The sequence below is a fragment of the Camellia sinensis genome, chromosome 1 (assembly GCF_055761805.1).
Source record: "Camellia sinensis isolate YWXY chromosome 1, ASM5576180v1, whole genome shotgun sequence".
NCBI lineage: Eukaryota > Viridiplantae > Streptophyta > Magnoliopsida > Ericales > Theaceae > Camellia > Camellia sinensis.
In genome coordinates, this window is record NC_138961.1 from 141,135,940 (window position 1) to 141,152,256 (window position 16,317).

Consider the following 16,317-nt stretch of genomic DNA (forward strand, 5'->3'; position numbering starts at 1 on the left):
CTGTTTTAAGTGGAAGATATCATTTATTATATTCCAGAGAGACATGAGTATTTTAAATGTTGAATTGTGGAACTTTCTTTTTGAAACAGATTATCTTTATCAAAATTGTATGTCAATCTAGTTTCTGTGATATATATCTTATTTTGGAATCGAACCCTGTTTTCAAAACTATATTTACTATCCATGTTGCTACTCACTGAGCTACCAGCTGACTTACATGTTTATCATTTCCAGGTGTTAGAAGGACTTAGAGTGGACTCACGGCGTAGTGGGGAGTCAATTGCATGGACCTCTAGGACATTCATTTTTTTTTGTTTTAGATTGTTATGTCAAGTTTGTGCATATTTATTTTTATTTTTATTGGGCTTTATTTAGGATTATTTTGATATGTGGGCTATTTATATCCCATAAGTTTGGATGATATTGATTACGGTTGGTTTTGCTGTTTGTAATTGTGGCATGTCATTGGATTGAGTTTTGGTTATTTATTACTGGACTATTGTATAGTTATTCAATATGTTTATGGATTCGTGTTTAGGCTTATGTGTGCCTTGGGCTAAGGCCTTGTGGGCCACGGCTGGTCATACTCGGGTTTGGGGTGTGACAAAAATGGTTTCCAAGATTGGAAAGCAAAGGATCTAAGCTCTAGATTGATACAATTAATGTAGTTCTGTTGAATCCATACTTGCCTAATTTCTATATTCATAACTCTCAGATTGCTTTGGGGGATGGGAGAAGAGTACACTTTTGGTTGGACAAGTGGATTGGTAATGTATGTTTTAAGGAGGAATTCCCTAGATTTTTCTCTCTATCTAATGATAAGCATGGGGTGGTAAGGTTGTTTTTTGAGAAAATGGGTGCAGCTGATGATTGGAACCTAGAGTTTAGAAGAAATCTATTGGCCTGGAGGAGAAGGAAGTCCATAAATTAGTCTGTTTGCTTAGGTGTGCACTAGCTCTTTGTATTGATAAACCAGATGAATTGAAATGGGCAGCAGATTCATCTGGACTGTTTAGTGTAGCATCAGTTTAAAAATGTAGTGAATCACTTCTTGGTCCTATTCTGGCAATGGCAAGCTCTATATGGAATAATTTTGCTCCTCTCAAAGTACAATTTTTTGGGTGGTTAGCACGGCTTGGTAAGGTTAAAACTTCTTGTTTTCTTCATAGAATTGGAATGGGAGTGTTAATCTTGACTTTGTTTTCTATCATAATGATGTTGAAGGCTGTAGATGGTGGGGTTTTCAGTGGGTCTTGCCAGGTTCTTTAGATGGGCTGCTGCAGTGGTGGTATGGTTGTACAATGAAAAATTGGAGAAGAAAATTTGGATGGTCATCCAATTGGCAACTCTTTGGTTTGCATGGAGGCATAGAAATGAGTGTGTTTTCAATGGATCTCAACTAGACTTTGAAGCTTTATGTGAAATTGTGAAAGTTAGAGTAGATTTGTGGGTCAGGGCCTCACCATTACCTATGGAGGTTTCTGTGAATGATTTGGTTTACAATCTGCAGCAGGTCAAGTTTTGTCTCAAGAATGGAGATTGATTGTGTATCTGTTTTGAGTGTTTATTTGTTTTGCATCAGGAATGGTGGCTGAGCTAGTGTATGGTCTGGTTATTGAGGTTGGTGTATGATCTAGTTTGTGCTGTTAGAGGTTTCTGTGTATGTGCTGATAAGTTTCTGCGTGTGATCTGTTATCTGTTTCTGTGAATGATCTGGATTACAAAACAGATTAAGCTATTGTTGATCTTTTGCTTCTGGAATGGTGGCACATTGGTCTTGCTTTTGCTGGTTGAGTGGTTATCTGTGCTGCCCTGTTCCTTCAGTTTGGTCCTGTTTACATCAGGAATGGTGGCTGAGCGAGTGTGCTTTGTTGATCTACTGTTCGAGTGTGTTTTGCTGATCTACCATTGTGATCTACTATTCTTTTCTTTGTTGTCTTTCTTGGTTGTTGCTTTCTTTTGGGGGTGATTAGCATATGATAGGGTGGGCTTTTTGGTGCCAACTTAGTTAGAATGATTTAACCCATTGTGATGCTTTGTGCACCCTTCTCTCTTTATTAATATTTTGATGTATTTGTGTGTACAACTTGTACTTTTCATCGTCATGAATAAAGTTTTTGATTTTTTTGCCAATCAAAAAAAAAAAATGGATATACACTATCTAACTGTCACGCCCCCAAACCGCCCCTAGTAGTTTGGTGCCGTGATGGCCAGTAATCCGTAATTACCGAAGGCCAACTTACAAGAATCACACACAATCAGAGTATAAAATATGGGGCTTACAAGTGCGGAAGCAATATATATGTACATATACAGAATCTAAATAGTCCATGAGAGCCGTGCATAAGTCCAATGAAATGACATACATCTTTATAAAGTCTTACAACTTAAATACAATAAGGAAATGAAATACAAAACACATCTTGACCAAAAGGCTTCTCAAGCCGACATATACAAGTGCAAATGAAAAATAAGCCGAGAAGCATGATCTTCAAGATGGTGCAAAAATGCTAATCCAAAACATGTCGGCAATGCACCCAAAAATACATCGGCATCACGTCTAGGCCTCAATGCCTTCTTGTTCGTCACCTACATATATATAGAGAGGGTGAGCTTGGATACTCAGTGAATGATATTAGAAATAAAGGTTTTGCATGATTGATATCCAAGATTTCTTTCAAAACAATACATAGCATACTTTACAATCAAGGGGAAATCAAGTCCAATGCCGGCCTTTCAAGTTCTTTGGATGTTATTACATCTACTTAATACAAGAGGGTGATGACAATTCCAAGACAAAAGTGCAGTTGCATTATAGTCCCCTGCAACTAAGGACTTTCAAGACAAGAGTGCAGTTGCATTATAGTCCCCTGCAGCTAAGGACTTTCAAGACAAGAGTGCAGTTGCATTATAGTCCCCTGCAGCTAAGGACTTTCAAGAAATGTCATCAAAACAAGATAATGTTTAATATACAAGTAGGGATAGTCATTCATGCTAGATCAAGTACTTTTCAAAACAAGGCAAGACGAGATTTATGAAAGCAAGTGTAACATAGCTTTATTAAAAATACCACTCACATAGTTTCTTCACACGTCGGGGTCGAGACAAGCCCAAGTCCTACAAACACAGGGCAAAGCCTATTGAATGCACCTTCAACAAGTTTCGTATGTACACAAATGGTTTCGAAAAACATGATGGGCACCAACCAGGTCCAGGCCGAGGTTCCACACCTCCTCGCCGAGGTGTGTCCCCGAGGGCCACATGCAAGGAAAAGAGGTCGGGAAACTCTGGGTTTCCCTCTGCTGATGAACATGAGGAACATGAGTGTGAAAACATGAAAAATATGAATGTTCGATTACAATCTATTATCACAAATCTGGGATTTTCATGTTACGAGTTTGAAAACATGGACCTGGGTACCCATAGTTGAAAATCATGCAAGAACAAACACAAAACATGAGTCTAGGCAAAAAGCTTTCGGATCAAAACATGACTTTTCTTGAAGAACACATGAATGTCATTTTCTCTTTCTAAAATCGAGCTTCAAAACGATGCATGGCTTACAAATCATTTTCAATCATGCAATGCAATAACATAAACATAAAGAACATCATGAGCAGATCAAGAATCTAACCTTAGAACGCGGATCTAACGGTCGGATCTCTAGGAATCAAGCTTGAAGATCTACTTCCTCACTCTAAAACCCTTTCTTCCTCCTAGAGCTTCTCTCTCTACAAGGCAAGTTTATGATACCAAATGATAGTTTCCTATACCCGGTTCTGGGGTTAACCCTCTGCTGAGACACGTGGCGGCGACTGGTTGGGTTCTTCCTGAAAAGGTGGCTGACAAACCAGACAAGGCATGGTGGAAAGGGTGTTCAACAAGCAAAGCGGTATGGGCTCTCTGACGAGGCAATAACATCGGCTGACAACAAGGCGTATCTAACACGCTACACGGAATGGCACTCCGGCAAGGAATGACATCGGCTAGCAAAGGACTTCGGCAACTAAGGTGACAATGACCTCGGCTAGGAAGGACAACACTTGACTAAGCTGTGCCACATCTTGGCCTAGATGCGCCACACCTCGGCCTAGGTCATACCACTCCAGGACGAGATCACTTGGGTGCAAGGTAACATCTCGGCTAATGTGGTCAAGGCAAGGACGGAGGTCGACAAGGGGTTCCAAGGTACTACTACTAGACTAAGAATGACCTCGGCTTGGAATAACATCGGCTAGTATAACTCAGGCAAGGCGAGACCTAAGTTTCACATCAAGGAAGGAACAAGACAAGCATACTACACTTAGACAAAGCACAAGGCTTCAAAACAAGGCATGGATCACATTAACTCAAGCGAAACAAATCACAACACACACATGCAAACTTAGCAAATCATAATCACACAGATGCTCATGAACATGATGAGAACATAAAATGTGGGTTCCTACACTAACTGTGCTTTTCTTTTGTGATTTGGTTAACTCGGACTTCATTGGTTTCTACCTGTAAAACATTAAAAATATCCCTTAGGCCTTCTGGACTTCACCTAGGATTTACTTCTTTTAGAACCTTAACACAGTCACCTCTTTATTAGAAATTTTCTCCAGACAAGGGATCACACTGGTTCCTCTCTCCTATGCTTCTGGTTGGCGAGGTCTCACATGTTTGTTACCAATTTGGTATAATACACTATAAGGAGTGGGATTCTTGCTCTGATATATCTGAGGCCAAAAAAAGCTGCAATCACTTAATTATTGCCTTTTTTTTTTAAGCTAGCTTAATTATTGCCATTTGAATTTCAATTTTTATACTATTTGATATCTGAAACTGTTTGTGACTATCCATGAAATCATATAGAGTTGACATTGACACGTATAATTTTGACACCGTGGTCCATTTATGAATTGATCTTAATTTGATTTTTCCTGTCTACAAGTCTCCATCTCTGATTGAATCTAGTAATTATTTCAAAAGAAAAATAAGAATTCATTGATATTTTGTTCTCATAGTTCATTGTGTAGGATTGATGTTAACTTCATAATTCTCATCAGTTTTGTTTTGCTGATTTCTACTATATGCCTATAAAAGAATCTGACACTGCTGGAAAAGTCACTTTTAGCGGCGTTTAAAAACGCCGCTAAAAGCACTAAAAAACGTCGCTATTTCTTTTTGTGACGTTTAGTACCAAACGCCGACGACGCGGCCGTCGCTATAACTTTATGGTGTTTGAAAAACGTCGTTATATTACTATAGGCGGCGTTTTTAAAAACGCTGCCAAATGTCCGTCCTAGCTGGCAATGACGTCATTATGACATTTAGCGACATTTTTAAAAACGCAGTCATAGACGTTCATACATTTTAAAAATCTAGTCGTTGGGATGGGATATAGTGACGTTTTTTAAATGCCGCCATAGCATTTTTTTTTAATTTTTAAATTGTGCTAATTTTATATGGTTAAACAAAAAAAATACCTTTCAAACAATTATCAAGACCTAATAATTGATGTTTATTAAAATAATAAATAACCTAAGCTTGAAAAATACCTGTCAAATAATTATCAAGAACTAATAATTGATGTTTATTAAAATAATAAATAAACTAAGCTTGAAAACAAAATTAAAAATAAGAAACAATGCATTGCATACCTAAGAATAGAAAATTCAGACTTTAAATACATCAATTAAAATCAAAATGGTCAAGAAGTGTAATTTGCCCAAAAAAAATTAAAAAGGAATAGAAAACACACTAATATGGCTTATAATATTAAAAATACCACTTGTCTTCCAATTATATCCAAAGATGAGCCTACACTATATGCAACAGATGATACATTTGGAACCATACAGTACGCTATAATCCAATTAAACAAGATAAAAAGAATTAGAGGGAGGGAAAAGTAAAAGAACAAGAACAAATAAAAAAAAAAACTCCATCATATTCCCTCTTTGCCTGAAACATTTTCTTCTTTGCCTGAAACAACCCATCTTCAAATTTATTATTAATTTCTCATAATAGTGTAAAATAAGAAAAATAAAGAAATTAATGTGACTATATAATTAACTTGCCTGTAATGACTTGTGGAGTCTACTTCCAGGTATGAACGGGGCTCCCAGCTGTAAAGGTAGAGACAGACTGATTAGAATATCCAGTAGTGAATACTTAAAACAATGAAAATCCATTCTTTGTTTGATCTTTTCAAGCCAAAATACCTAAAGACAGAAAATAATACTTGAGTTATGTATGGTTAACATTTGCTAAATACCTAAAGACAGAAAACAATGAAAATCCATTCTCTGTTTGGGGATAAGTCCTTCAAAAGTACCAAGCAGAAAATACCTAACATGAGTTGACCATGTCAAGGTCACAACACAATTTGCTTCCTGTTTGCACTATTCTCTTGAGTTTCTTGAGTTATGTATGGTTAACATTTTTCCCAAAATTTAAAGTCTAAATGTTCAGTTTGTCATTTTTATATTAGGAACATAGAGTGAAAGAAACAATAACTCTCATCACCAATTTAGTGCAGGCCCCATATTTCGGATTGTGCAAACTGGATCACAAATCGCTTGCTAGCAGATGATAACACGGATAAACCTTTTAGAATGGACAATTATGTATCTTATCTTCCTAACCTCTCAGTTTGTTTTTATATAATTCATAACTAATCTTCATTCATTAAGCAAAATTACAGGGCAAACTTACACATTTTAGCTAACAAGAGTCAATATTGATTAAATATGAAGAAAAAAAAATCAAGTTATAAAAATTCATCCTACCTGTTCTGTAGCTTTGCTCTTGAAAGGCCCATATAAAGCTGAGACCATCTTACAAGATTCAGTAATATGAGATTGAAGATCGGTAATAGAACGCATAAACACTGAATGATCAGTTTCTCGATGCTTCCTATAAGGAGGCTGATTCTGATTTGATGAGTGAATGATATGCAGAAGCACATGAGCCTATAATTCAAGGTAAAATCATCTTACACAACTATACTAAATTAATGACCACGGTTTACTAAAGTTATTTCCAAAGTTCACAATGATTTGGGAAAGCAGACACAAAAAATACGTGTCACTAACCATATTTGCAAACAGACCCCTGACCTATTACTTAATGGACAAAGTCAGACTAGAAAGTTTATTGAACATCAAATATGTAATACTGACAAGGGGCCATTGTTGGGTGCAATGGTAGAAGTTTGGGCTGCCAAGTGTGAGATTGCAGGTTTAAGTTTGAGGGCAGCCACTTTTTTTTTTTTTTTTTTTTTTGTGCAAATTATAACTAAGGTTAGGAGGTATGTACTTCTACCCCTTGTGGTTTGCCCTTTAAGCACTTCATGTTCCTGATTCTTAAATAAAGTTACCCTCATACTCTTGGATTAAATTGTAGATGTTATACTTTCTATCCAAATTGACAGGAAGGCAAGCGACATGCCTATTTTTCACATCATTTTAACTTAGTGCTCCCAAAGTCAGCCATATAAAAGGGTCAATCTTCAAGAGAACCAAGAGCATTCCAGAAAATTCAACTTTTAAGAAACTTCATAGTTCATACCTCACTATGTAGAGCAGAAGCTGCAGAACCACGATCAGCAGGATCTATGGAAAGTAGGGTCTCCATAAGCTCTAAGGCTTGTGCAGGGAAGTCCTTAAATGTATCTGCAACACAGAGTCTATAAGGCTGTTGGGGCTTGAAAATGGTAGCATGAGGCAACTTTGACTTTCTCCAGTATTCCTCAGAGGGTGAGCCACAAAGCTTAAAAATTTTATGCAACTGCTCAACCTACAAGGCCGAAACTACAAACTTACAAACAACATTCAATTCATATAAATGACAGAAAAGAAAAGACGTAATAAACAAAAAGGAGCACATAGGTAATGCATCCAATGGTGTTTAAACACATTGTAGGACACCTTTACAAGCCCAAGTCACCATGAGGCCAAGAGCCCGACCTTAATAATATTGCCAAGTATCATTTAAGAAGATGATATGTAAGTTAATTCCATGCCTAGTGATCATATTAAAAATTATATTTCTTCAAAACAAGTTAAAGCTTCCAATGCTTTTGAAACTATGGTGAATTATTTCTCATCTTCTTCTTTGAAGCTCTGTTTTCTTTCTTTTTCTTCACTTGATCTGCTCATATATACACATTCCACTACTCAACCATTTCTTCTTCATTTCTCAGCAAATTCTCATTGTTACATAATACACAGTGTGCATCAGTTTCAAGTCCAACAAATTATATAAATTTCACTTTGGCATTTTATCAAACACTTTGTGTGAAAGAAAAAGACAGTGAGGAAAAACAAATAATCACAAAGAAAGGTATAAAGAACTCGATGATCACCAAATTACAAGTTGAAGAACAAACACTGTCAAAATTCACCAATTTGTGTCTATACAAAAAAAATAAAAAAATAAAATAAACACATATACACATATACACTTAATTAAGGAACACAAATTCAGATGTAGAAATCATCAGTAACCCATTGAACTCTACTTTAATAACATCTCATATTCTACATGGTAAGCTGTAAAGACTAAAGATCAACATAATCAACAAATACATATACAGATACATGGACATATCTAAGTAGAGAGAGAGAGAGAGAGAGAGAGAGAGAGAGAGAGAACTCACCGAAAGTGTACCGAGTCGAGCAGCTTGGGAAATGAAGAATTGGGTCGAAATGTGCATATTACTTGAAATGCGAGTAATCGAGGGGTCAGAGTTCAGATCTAGAGCTTCGACGGAGCTTCGAAATCGGTTCGATCTGGAGCTTCGAAACTGCTTCGATGGAGCTTCGAATATCTGAATCTTCGATGGAAATCTCTGAATCTTCGACGGAGCTTCGAAATCGGTTCGATCTGGAGCTTCGATAGAGCTTCGAAATTGCTTCGATGGAGCTTTGAATATCTGAATTTTCGATGGAGCTCAGAGAGGGTTGAGAGAGAGAGAGAGGGCTCAGATTCAAAATGATGTATCCGTATGGGTTGAGAGAGGGCCAAATACAAAATAAGGATCGAAAAGGCGCATGTGGTATACCGTATTTGGAGGCGTTTTTGAACGCCTCCTATTATAAAACGGTGCCGTTTTGGTTATAATAATATGCGACGTTTATAAAACGCCGTTAAATGTTAATAACAGTGACGTTTAAAAAAATGTCGTTAAAAAAGCGCCACCATAACCTTTTTTTCCTGTAGTGTGAGGAAGTAAAAAAAATTATACAATCATGGTTTTTTTTTTTTTCTATGGAAAAAATTCTAATTCTTTTTTACCCTTCTGGAATCTGGTCACTAGCCATGCTAATGATAATTTTAGATCTTATTTACCGTTTTAAGTTCATTTGACTAGGCCCTTGATGTTATTGAAGATGATTTCAAGTCCTTAACATTAACCATGTTTGTCATCAATTTCAATTTTGTTGATAATCCTAGTGAGGCAAAATATGCAAACTAGTTATTCCTCTTGATCTAGTTAAATTTCACTTGCTTCTTTGGGACTAGATTAGCATTCCTTGAAACTAAATAGTTTTTCCATGCAAATGTTTGGTTCTTCATTTACTTTCTTGCTTCTTAAAGTCATAAATCACATGCATGTCTCAGTTAAGAGAATTAGAAATCAAAGCCTTCCACTTTGTTCAAATTCGAAGGCTCAACTGTTGCTAATAAGAATGTAAATGCATATGATTTGGTTCCAAGGAAAGACTACACAGCATTTCCTCATGTTTTAAGGTGTGTAAAGGGAATTTCCTAGATGGTTTCTCTTCAATTTCTTCATTTGGATTGTAGTAATGAGCTTTTGGTCCCCTTTAATAATTTCCTCACAGACAACAGTTGGCTTTCTCTTCTAAATTCATAGAAATCCAGATTGCAAAGCGAAACTAAGGGATCAAATTGGAAGTGGCAGATTAGGTGACGAAAGAGAAGGACTCTTGTAATATGTTTTGGAGTAATATTGGTTATTTAATCGAACTTATGGGTGAGTTTAGTTAGGATGAAAGTGGTGGAAAGTGTAGAAAAAATAAAAATAAAAATAAAAAATAGAACTTTTCCCTATGCTTGTTTAGCATGTGAGAAGTGGAAAGTGCAAGGAAGTTAATACAAATTATATCAGTATGGTAACTCGGTCTTCAATTTCATGCAACAAATAAGCCAAACCAAGCTTTTAATGCCAATCAATTGGGGTTATCAGACTGTCTTAGTTTGTTCTCTCTCTTAACTTATTTTCAATTGGTGTTGAGAGGGGAGATTTGCACCGTTAGTACGACTGAGCTAAGATGGGACGGATCTGTTTTGATCGGTCTAAAAGACCGGCTGACCGGCGTGAACTAAGCCTGGCCGAGCTGCGACTCGCAAATATTCGGCAGTGCACACAGCCAAGTGGTGAGACCGGGCTACGGATAGCTCGGGCTAAACTATGGACAAGCGAGGGTTGGTACGTCTCTGACCGGTGAGCCGAGATGGGCAGATTCCAGAGAACCTTGGATGAAGGTAGAACGGACGGAGGCCGGCATGCCTCGCGACCAGTATGCCACGACAAACCGGTCAACTCCAACCCGGCCCATGAGCATCACCCCGTCGCCCCTTTGCCAAGGGGCAGTCCGGTGGGGCGTAGCGCGGTTGAGCGCCTTTAGTGATAGTTCTTCATGGGAGATAGGCCGGTCGTGGTATTACGGTCAGGTGTGTCACCTGGGCCAATGGCACGAGGGAAGGGACATCTGCTCCACGCATGCCTCAATACCGTTAGGCAGTTCTGCGTGTACTGATGGGAGGACTAAGCCTTTACACGCGTAAGGTGGTGAGAGGCGAGCACTGCCACCTGTCTTGGGAAGGACAGCAGAGGTAATGCGCGCATAATCTTGAGGCTGCATGGCCAGCCTTGAAATAGGGAGGAGGACGAACGTTAGAGGTATGCAACTTCTCCCCCAAGAGAAAACACTCTCTCTCTCTGTATCTGTCTTCTCCTTCCTCAAGTGGACTGACTTGATCGTCGGAGGGTCTATCCGGCACACCACCGCCGGGCAGCTCACCGTTTCTGTGTTATCAGGTAGACGCCGTCAAGAGAAGCTTGGAGTACAAGGAGTACGGAAAGCAGAGGATATTTCGCCCCCGTACAGGTGTTACTTCTACAATTTCATGAATGTATTTATTTCTAATTCTATTTTTCTCCGTCTTATCATACATCGACCTCAACATCCTTATTTCAACCACACTCATTTTACTTATATTGTTTTTTTAGTTGCTCAACATTTTGTCCCACAATGCATTGTTGGCCATATAATTGTTATATAAATTTTTTCTTTCAATTTTATTGATATACGTCGACCACATAATATGTTAGAAACACTGCTTCACCTCAACATCCTTATTCTCTAATTCTATCAATATTATCATATTTGTCTCATTCTAGCCTTTTTAAATATTTATTATTTAATAACTTCTCAAAATAATTTTTTCACGTTACTTTACTCATTTCATCTTTACTAAAATACTCTCAAATCTTCATATCTTAAGTGTGTATATATGTATATATATTTTTGATCAGCAAAGAAAAATCTTAAGTGTATATGGCCATATAATCTTCAATTTTTTCTTTGCTATATCACTTTCTCTTTTCATCATAATTATTACTCTAATCAAATGGACCTTGTAGAACACAAAGTTATCCATAAATATTTATTGTGTAAAATGCTAATGAGTGGACATGCAAAAATTATATTGAAATGTGTGGAAATATGTAAAAAATACCTCGAGATTTTAACTTTTTTTATTTTGGATATTTTCCTTAGCTGACAACTCATTGGACTGTCAATAGCATGACCCATTTACTATTTCAAGTGAGATTTTAGTACTAATTCAGTAATACTCATGGCGTGAAATCCAAGCATATGGGTTTGGCTTGGTACAATTGAAAGTGCAAAACCAAGATATTTGTTGTTGCACTTGGGCCTAAACTATAAATACATCAATATTTGATTTTGTGGTTAGTTTTTTGTGTGTGTGTGTGTGTGTGTGTGTGTGTGTGTGTGAGTGTGTGTGTGAGAGAGAGAGAGAGAGAGAGAGAGAGAAGAGTGACCCCAAATCCAGACTATGGAGATGGCAAACTCACTTTATCAAATTTTCTCAACCTTTTATCATGTGTGGATATCCTAAACTCTATCTTGTATAATTAAAGTCCATTGTTTTGAATAATTCATTTGTTTACTTGCATTACTGATAGCTAGGAAATATACAGCCTCATTTTTGTTGATAATTTTTCATCATTAAGAGCTCTACTATTTTTGAAGTTGATATTATTTCTCTTTGCTGGTGCAACTTATCCCTACACACGTACACACGCCTTGAACTTGTGTTGTGAAAAAGATCGAATGAAGGCCATGAAAACTTTGTTTACATGACAACTTACATAACTGAACCAGTTGAGATCTTGTTTTAATTGACATGAGCTGGGGGCTTCTCCAGCTTGCAAGAGGCAATTTGGGTTCAACATTGCATAGAGAAGAAATATGAGAATGGACGAGATTCGTATTGTACATTACTCATTATATGTACTTGTTTTGTTTTATTGTGTATTAGTTCGCTTGTATTTGTCTTAAATTTGTATTATATCTTTTCTTTACCAGTAAACTTGACAAACAACAACCATAGCCATTTCTGCATCATAGAAATTTCTACTATATCTAGGCCGTCTATTGTGTACATAAGGATTAGTGCGGAGTATTTTTGTGAAGTCATACTTTTTTAGTTGTATTCACTACAACAAAATTGAGTTTTTACGGCATCACATCAATGACATACAATCAATGCAAGTCGTAATTTTGTACTTTTAAAACTTTCTTTTTTTGCATGTCATAAATTATATCCTGACGATGACATGTCAATCGCCTATGCTGTGAATGCAAATAATGATAATTTTTTTACGGCTTATAATGTTAGTTGTAAATAATAAAACTTTTTACGACACGCATAAGGCATGCTGTTAATACATTAAATATATACGACATACGTATGTCTGCCGTTGAACATGTTTCACTTTACACGGCACACAATTTTTGTCACGAAAACTATGACCAAAAAAAAAAAGTAGCGCCAAAATTAAAAAAAATTATGGCGCCATACACCAAAAAAATATACCAAACCAAACCAAGCCTTAAGTCCCATCAAATGGGGTCGGCTACATGAATCCTTCTTTTCCACGTGATTCTATCAATGGCCATTTCGTTAGTCAAATTAAGTAAATCCATATCTCTATTTAAAACGCTAGCCAACATCAATCTAGGTCAATCGCGTCCCCTAACACTCTCATCTACCGTTACAGTATCACATCTCTTCACTACAACCTCTATTAGTCTCCGTTGAATGTGACCAAACCATCTCAATCGATTCTCTCTCAACTTATCTTTTATTGGTGCTACTCCTACCTATTCCTGAATATACTCATTACTCATTCCCGGTTCCAAGCCCGGTTAAGACGGAAGGTTGTGTGCTAGGTAGCCAACAGCCAACATATAAAAAAGCCGCTTAGATCCCCTATGACAATGAATCGTACACCAAAAAAATATATTGAAAATATATATATATATATATATATATATATATATATATATATCAAAATACAAGGCTTTGGCTTCTAATCAAAATGAACCCAGAAGGTTTCATCAAAAAAGGGAGAAGGGTTCGAAGGGAGCTCAATCTCATCTCTCTAAATCGTCTCATCGAAGAAGGATTAGAGCACCTCCAATGGTTTTCTAAAAGGGCTGTCAAAGCCATAATATGGCAGGTTTGGCAGAAATGGGTTCTCCAATGGCATGGTATAGCAACTGCCAAATTTGGCATTTGCCAAACCATGTGTCAAATTTGGCAACAGTTTTGGCAGTTGACAAATCTGCCAACTCACCCAAAACCAACGACTTTCCTTCATTCCCTCCCCTCTCTTTCCCTTTCTCATCCTTTCCCAGAAAAACCTCCCAAAAACAGATCAATTTTTTTTTTAAAAACAAAATTCATCAATTTATTTTTTTTAAAATAGAAATCACCAAAATTTTTAAATGATTTCGCAATTGTTTTTTGTTTCAAAATTCACCAACTTTTTTTCGAAACAAAATCAGTCAACAACAACAACAATCAAGCAATTTCAATCAAATTTGAAGCAATCTCAAACAAATTTCAAGCAATCTCAACAAATCCCAAGCAAACCTTAATAAATCTGAGGCAAATTTAAACAATAATTACCTGGATTTCAAGATGCTTGATGGATTTCAGGCGATTTCATCTTCGTGCAAGGTTTAACTTGGAGTTTCGGGTTCTTCTTCATCTTTAATTTAGGGTTTCAACCTCTCTCGATTTAGGGTTTACTTGGGGTTTCTATTTGGGAGGGTTTTAGAGGGTTTCAGAGAGTGGATCAAGATGGATCAAGAGGGGGGTGGATGGGTGAAAGGGCTAAATGTGAAATGGGTCGGGTCCAAGCCTTGGGCCGGCCCAATCCACTGAAATCCGAATCCAAGTGGGCTGGATGAGTATATGGGCAAACCAATTAAGCCCAACTTCATGATCAACAGTCCACCCAGGTCCTCAAGCACTTAGGCCCAACCCGCAATGGAAAGGCTAGTCCAGCCATGGTGTTGGGCTAGACCGAGCTACGAGACTGAACCTATGGGCCGAGCCCATACAAAGATAACCGAATGGATCAGCCCATCTCCATGAACGATCCTGTAAAAGGCCGAGACAAGGCATAATAATGCCGAGCTGAGACACATCGGTACTGAGCTGAGGAAACCTCGCAAGGAAACGTAGAAGTTGTAAATGTGTGCATGTGCAAGTTGCTACCTCGGCTGGTCCCCTACACCTAGAATCACGGAAGTTGTTGAATCAGAGGAATGTGGTTTGTTATCAGCATGACTACAATGAGTATATGCATTCAATGACAACTACCAGGCGGTCTCCCACCTTGAGCAATGCTAAAAGGACACCTGGCAGCATCCAAACTCCATGAACCCACCTTGAGAAGCAAACAAGGAACACTATATATACAACATGAACTTCACATTGAAGGTAACTGAACGATTCCAAGTAAAAATACAAGCTTAACTCGATATACATTCTCTCTCCGATCACTAATTCCTACACCGGAGGGGTTATCCGGCCAACCCCAGCCGGGCAGCTCTAACGGTGTTTCTTGTGGCAGGAACCTTAGTCCCTGGATAGTCCAACCGAGTGCGGAGCCCTGATCCACTTTCATCTAGTGCGGAATCCGATACGCACAATTGGTGCGGTGAACGTAGATCACTTCATCTCTGAGCTCTGCACTCAGTTCCGGCGAGGGGGATTGAGGACATTCTGCCTTCGACACACACTCCACAGACGGAGAAAACGAAGGACAAAGGTTTGGCACTCCCAACAGTCCCGAAGGAACAAACTGGAAACAATAATCGAACCCCTGAATCCGTCGAGCATCGATTACCCTTCGCTGGAGGTTCTTCTCATCACTTTCTTCTGGAAAAGGATTATAGAGATCGAATCATAGACTCCATGGGAATAGAGATACAGGAGTTGAAAGCCCAACTTAAGAGGGTGTTGGGCGATCCGACGGAAAAGAAGACGGAAGCGGAGCCCTCTCGTTTACGAAGGAGGAGCTCATCTAGAGAGCCACCAGCGAAGAAGTTCCCCAAGAATGAGACTGGGCAACAAAGCCAGCCTATCCCAGTACAGAGTGAGGCAGCAAGCAGTCACACCCATGGGTCATGCCGGAGAAGGGCCAAGAGGCAGAAGACAGTTAGCCAACAGATTGACTACCCTCCTCAGGACCTTCGTACTTGGTTGATTGGCAATAGGCAGAACGAATAACATCGGGATCATCTGGACCGTACTGTTCACCAGAGAGAACACCGAGCGTTGGACAGGCTCGTCTCTTCGCCATTCTCCCCGGAGATTGAGACCTTGAGACCTCCAAAGAAATTCACCCCACCAAAGTTCACTTCATACGATTGGAAGTCGGACCCGCTGACACATATTAGCCATTATAGACAGATGATGTCCCTATGGAGCCGAGATGAGGCACTGAAAGTCTTCCCATCCAGCTTAGGAGAAACCGGACTTCGATGGTTCGATCGTCTCCCCGCTGGATCGATCTATGGCTGGAAGCAGCTCTTCAAAGAGTTCCTAGCCAGGTTCATCTCCAACACTAAGATCCCAAAGGAGCCGGATACACTGTTCGGTCTCCGAAAGGAGCAGGAGGAAACGTTGCGCAATTATGCTAGGAGGTACTAGGAAGAGTACAATGACCTGGAGGAAAATGTGTGCAACAAATAG

The 16,317-nt window shown here is 38.4% G+C and overlaps 1 protein-coding gene across 1 annotated transcript; it reads right to left on the bottom strand.

Moving 5' to 3' along the window:
* Positions 1-5,652: 5,652 nt before the first annotated feature.
* On the bottom strand, positions 5,653-8,939 carry LOC114263539 (putative serine/threonine-protein kinase At1g09600). The gene is made up of 5 exons (XM_082867816.1): positions 8,648-8,939; positions 7,558-7,785; positions 6,777-6,959; positions 6,066-6,113; positions 5,653-5,970 (listed from the first exon to the last, which is right to left on the bottom strand). The coding sequence occupies exons 1-5, from the start codon at positions 8,702-8,704 to the stop codon at positions 5,881-5,883; spliced, it is 606 nt and encodes a 201-aa protein (XP_082723942.1). The 5' UTR covers positions 8,705-8,939; the 3' UTR covers positions 5,653-5,880.
* Between the last annotated feature and the right edge of the window lie 7,378 nt (positions 8,940-16,317).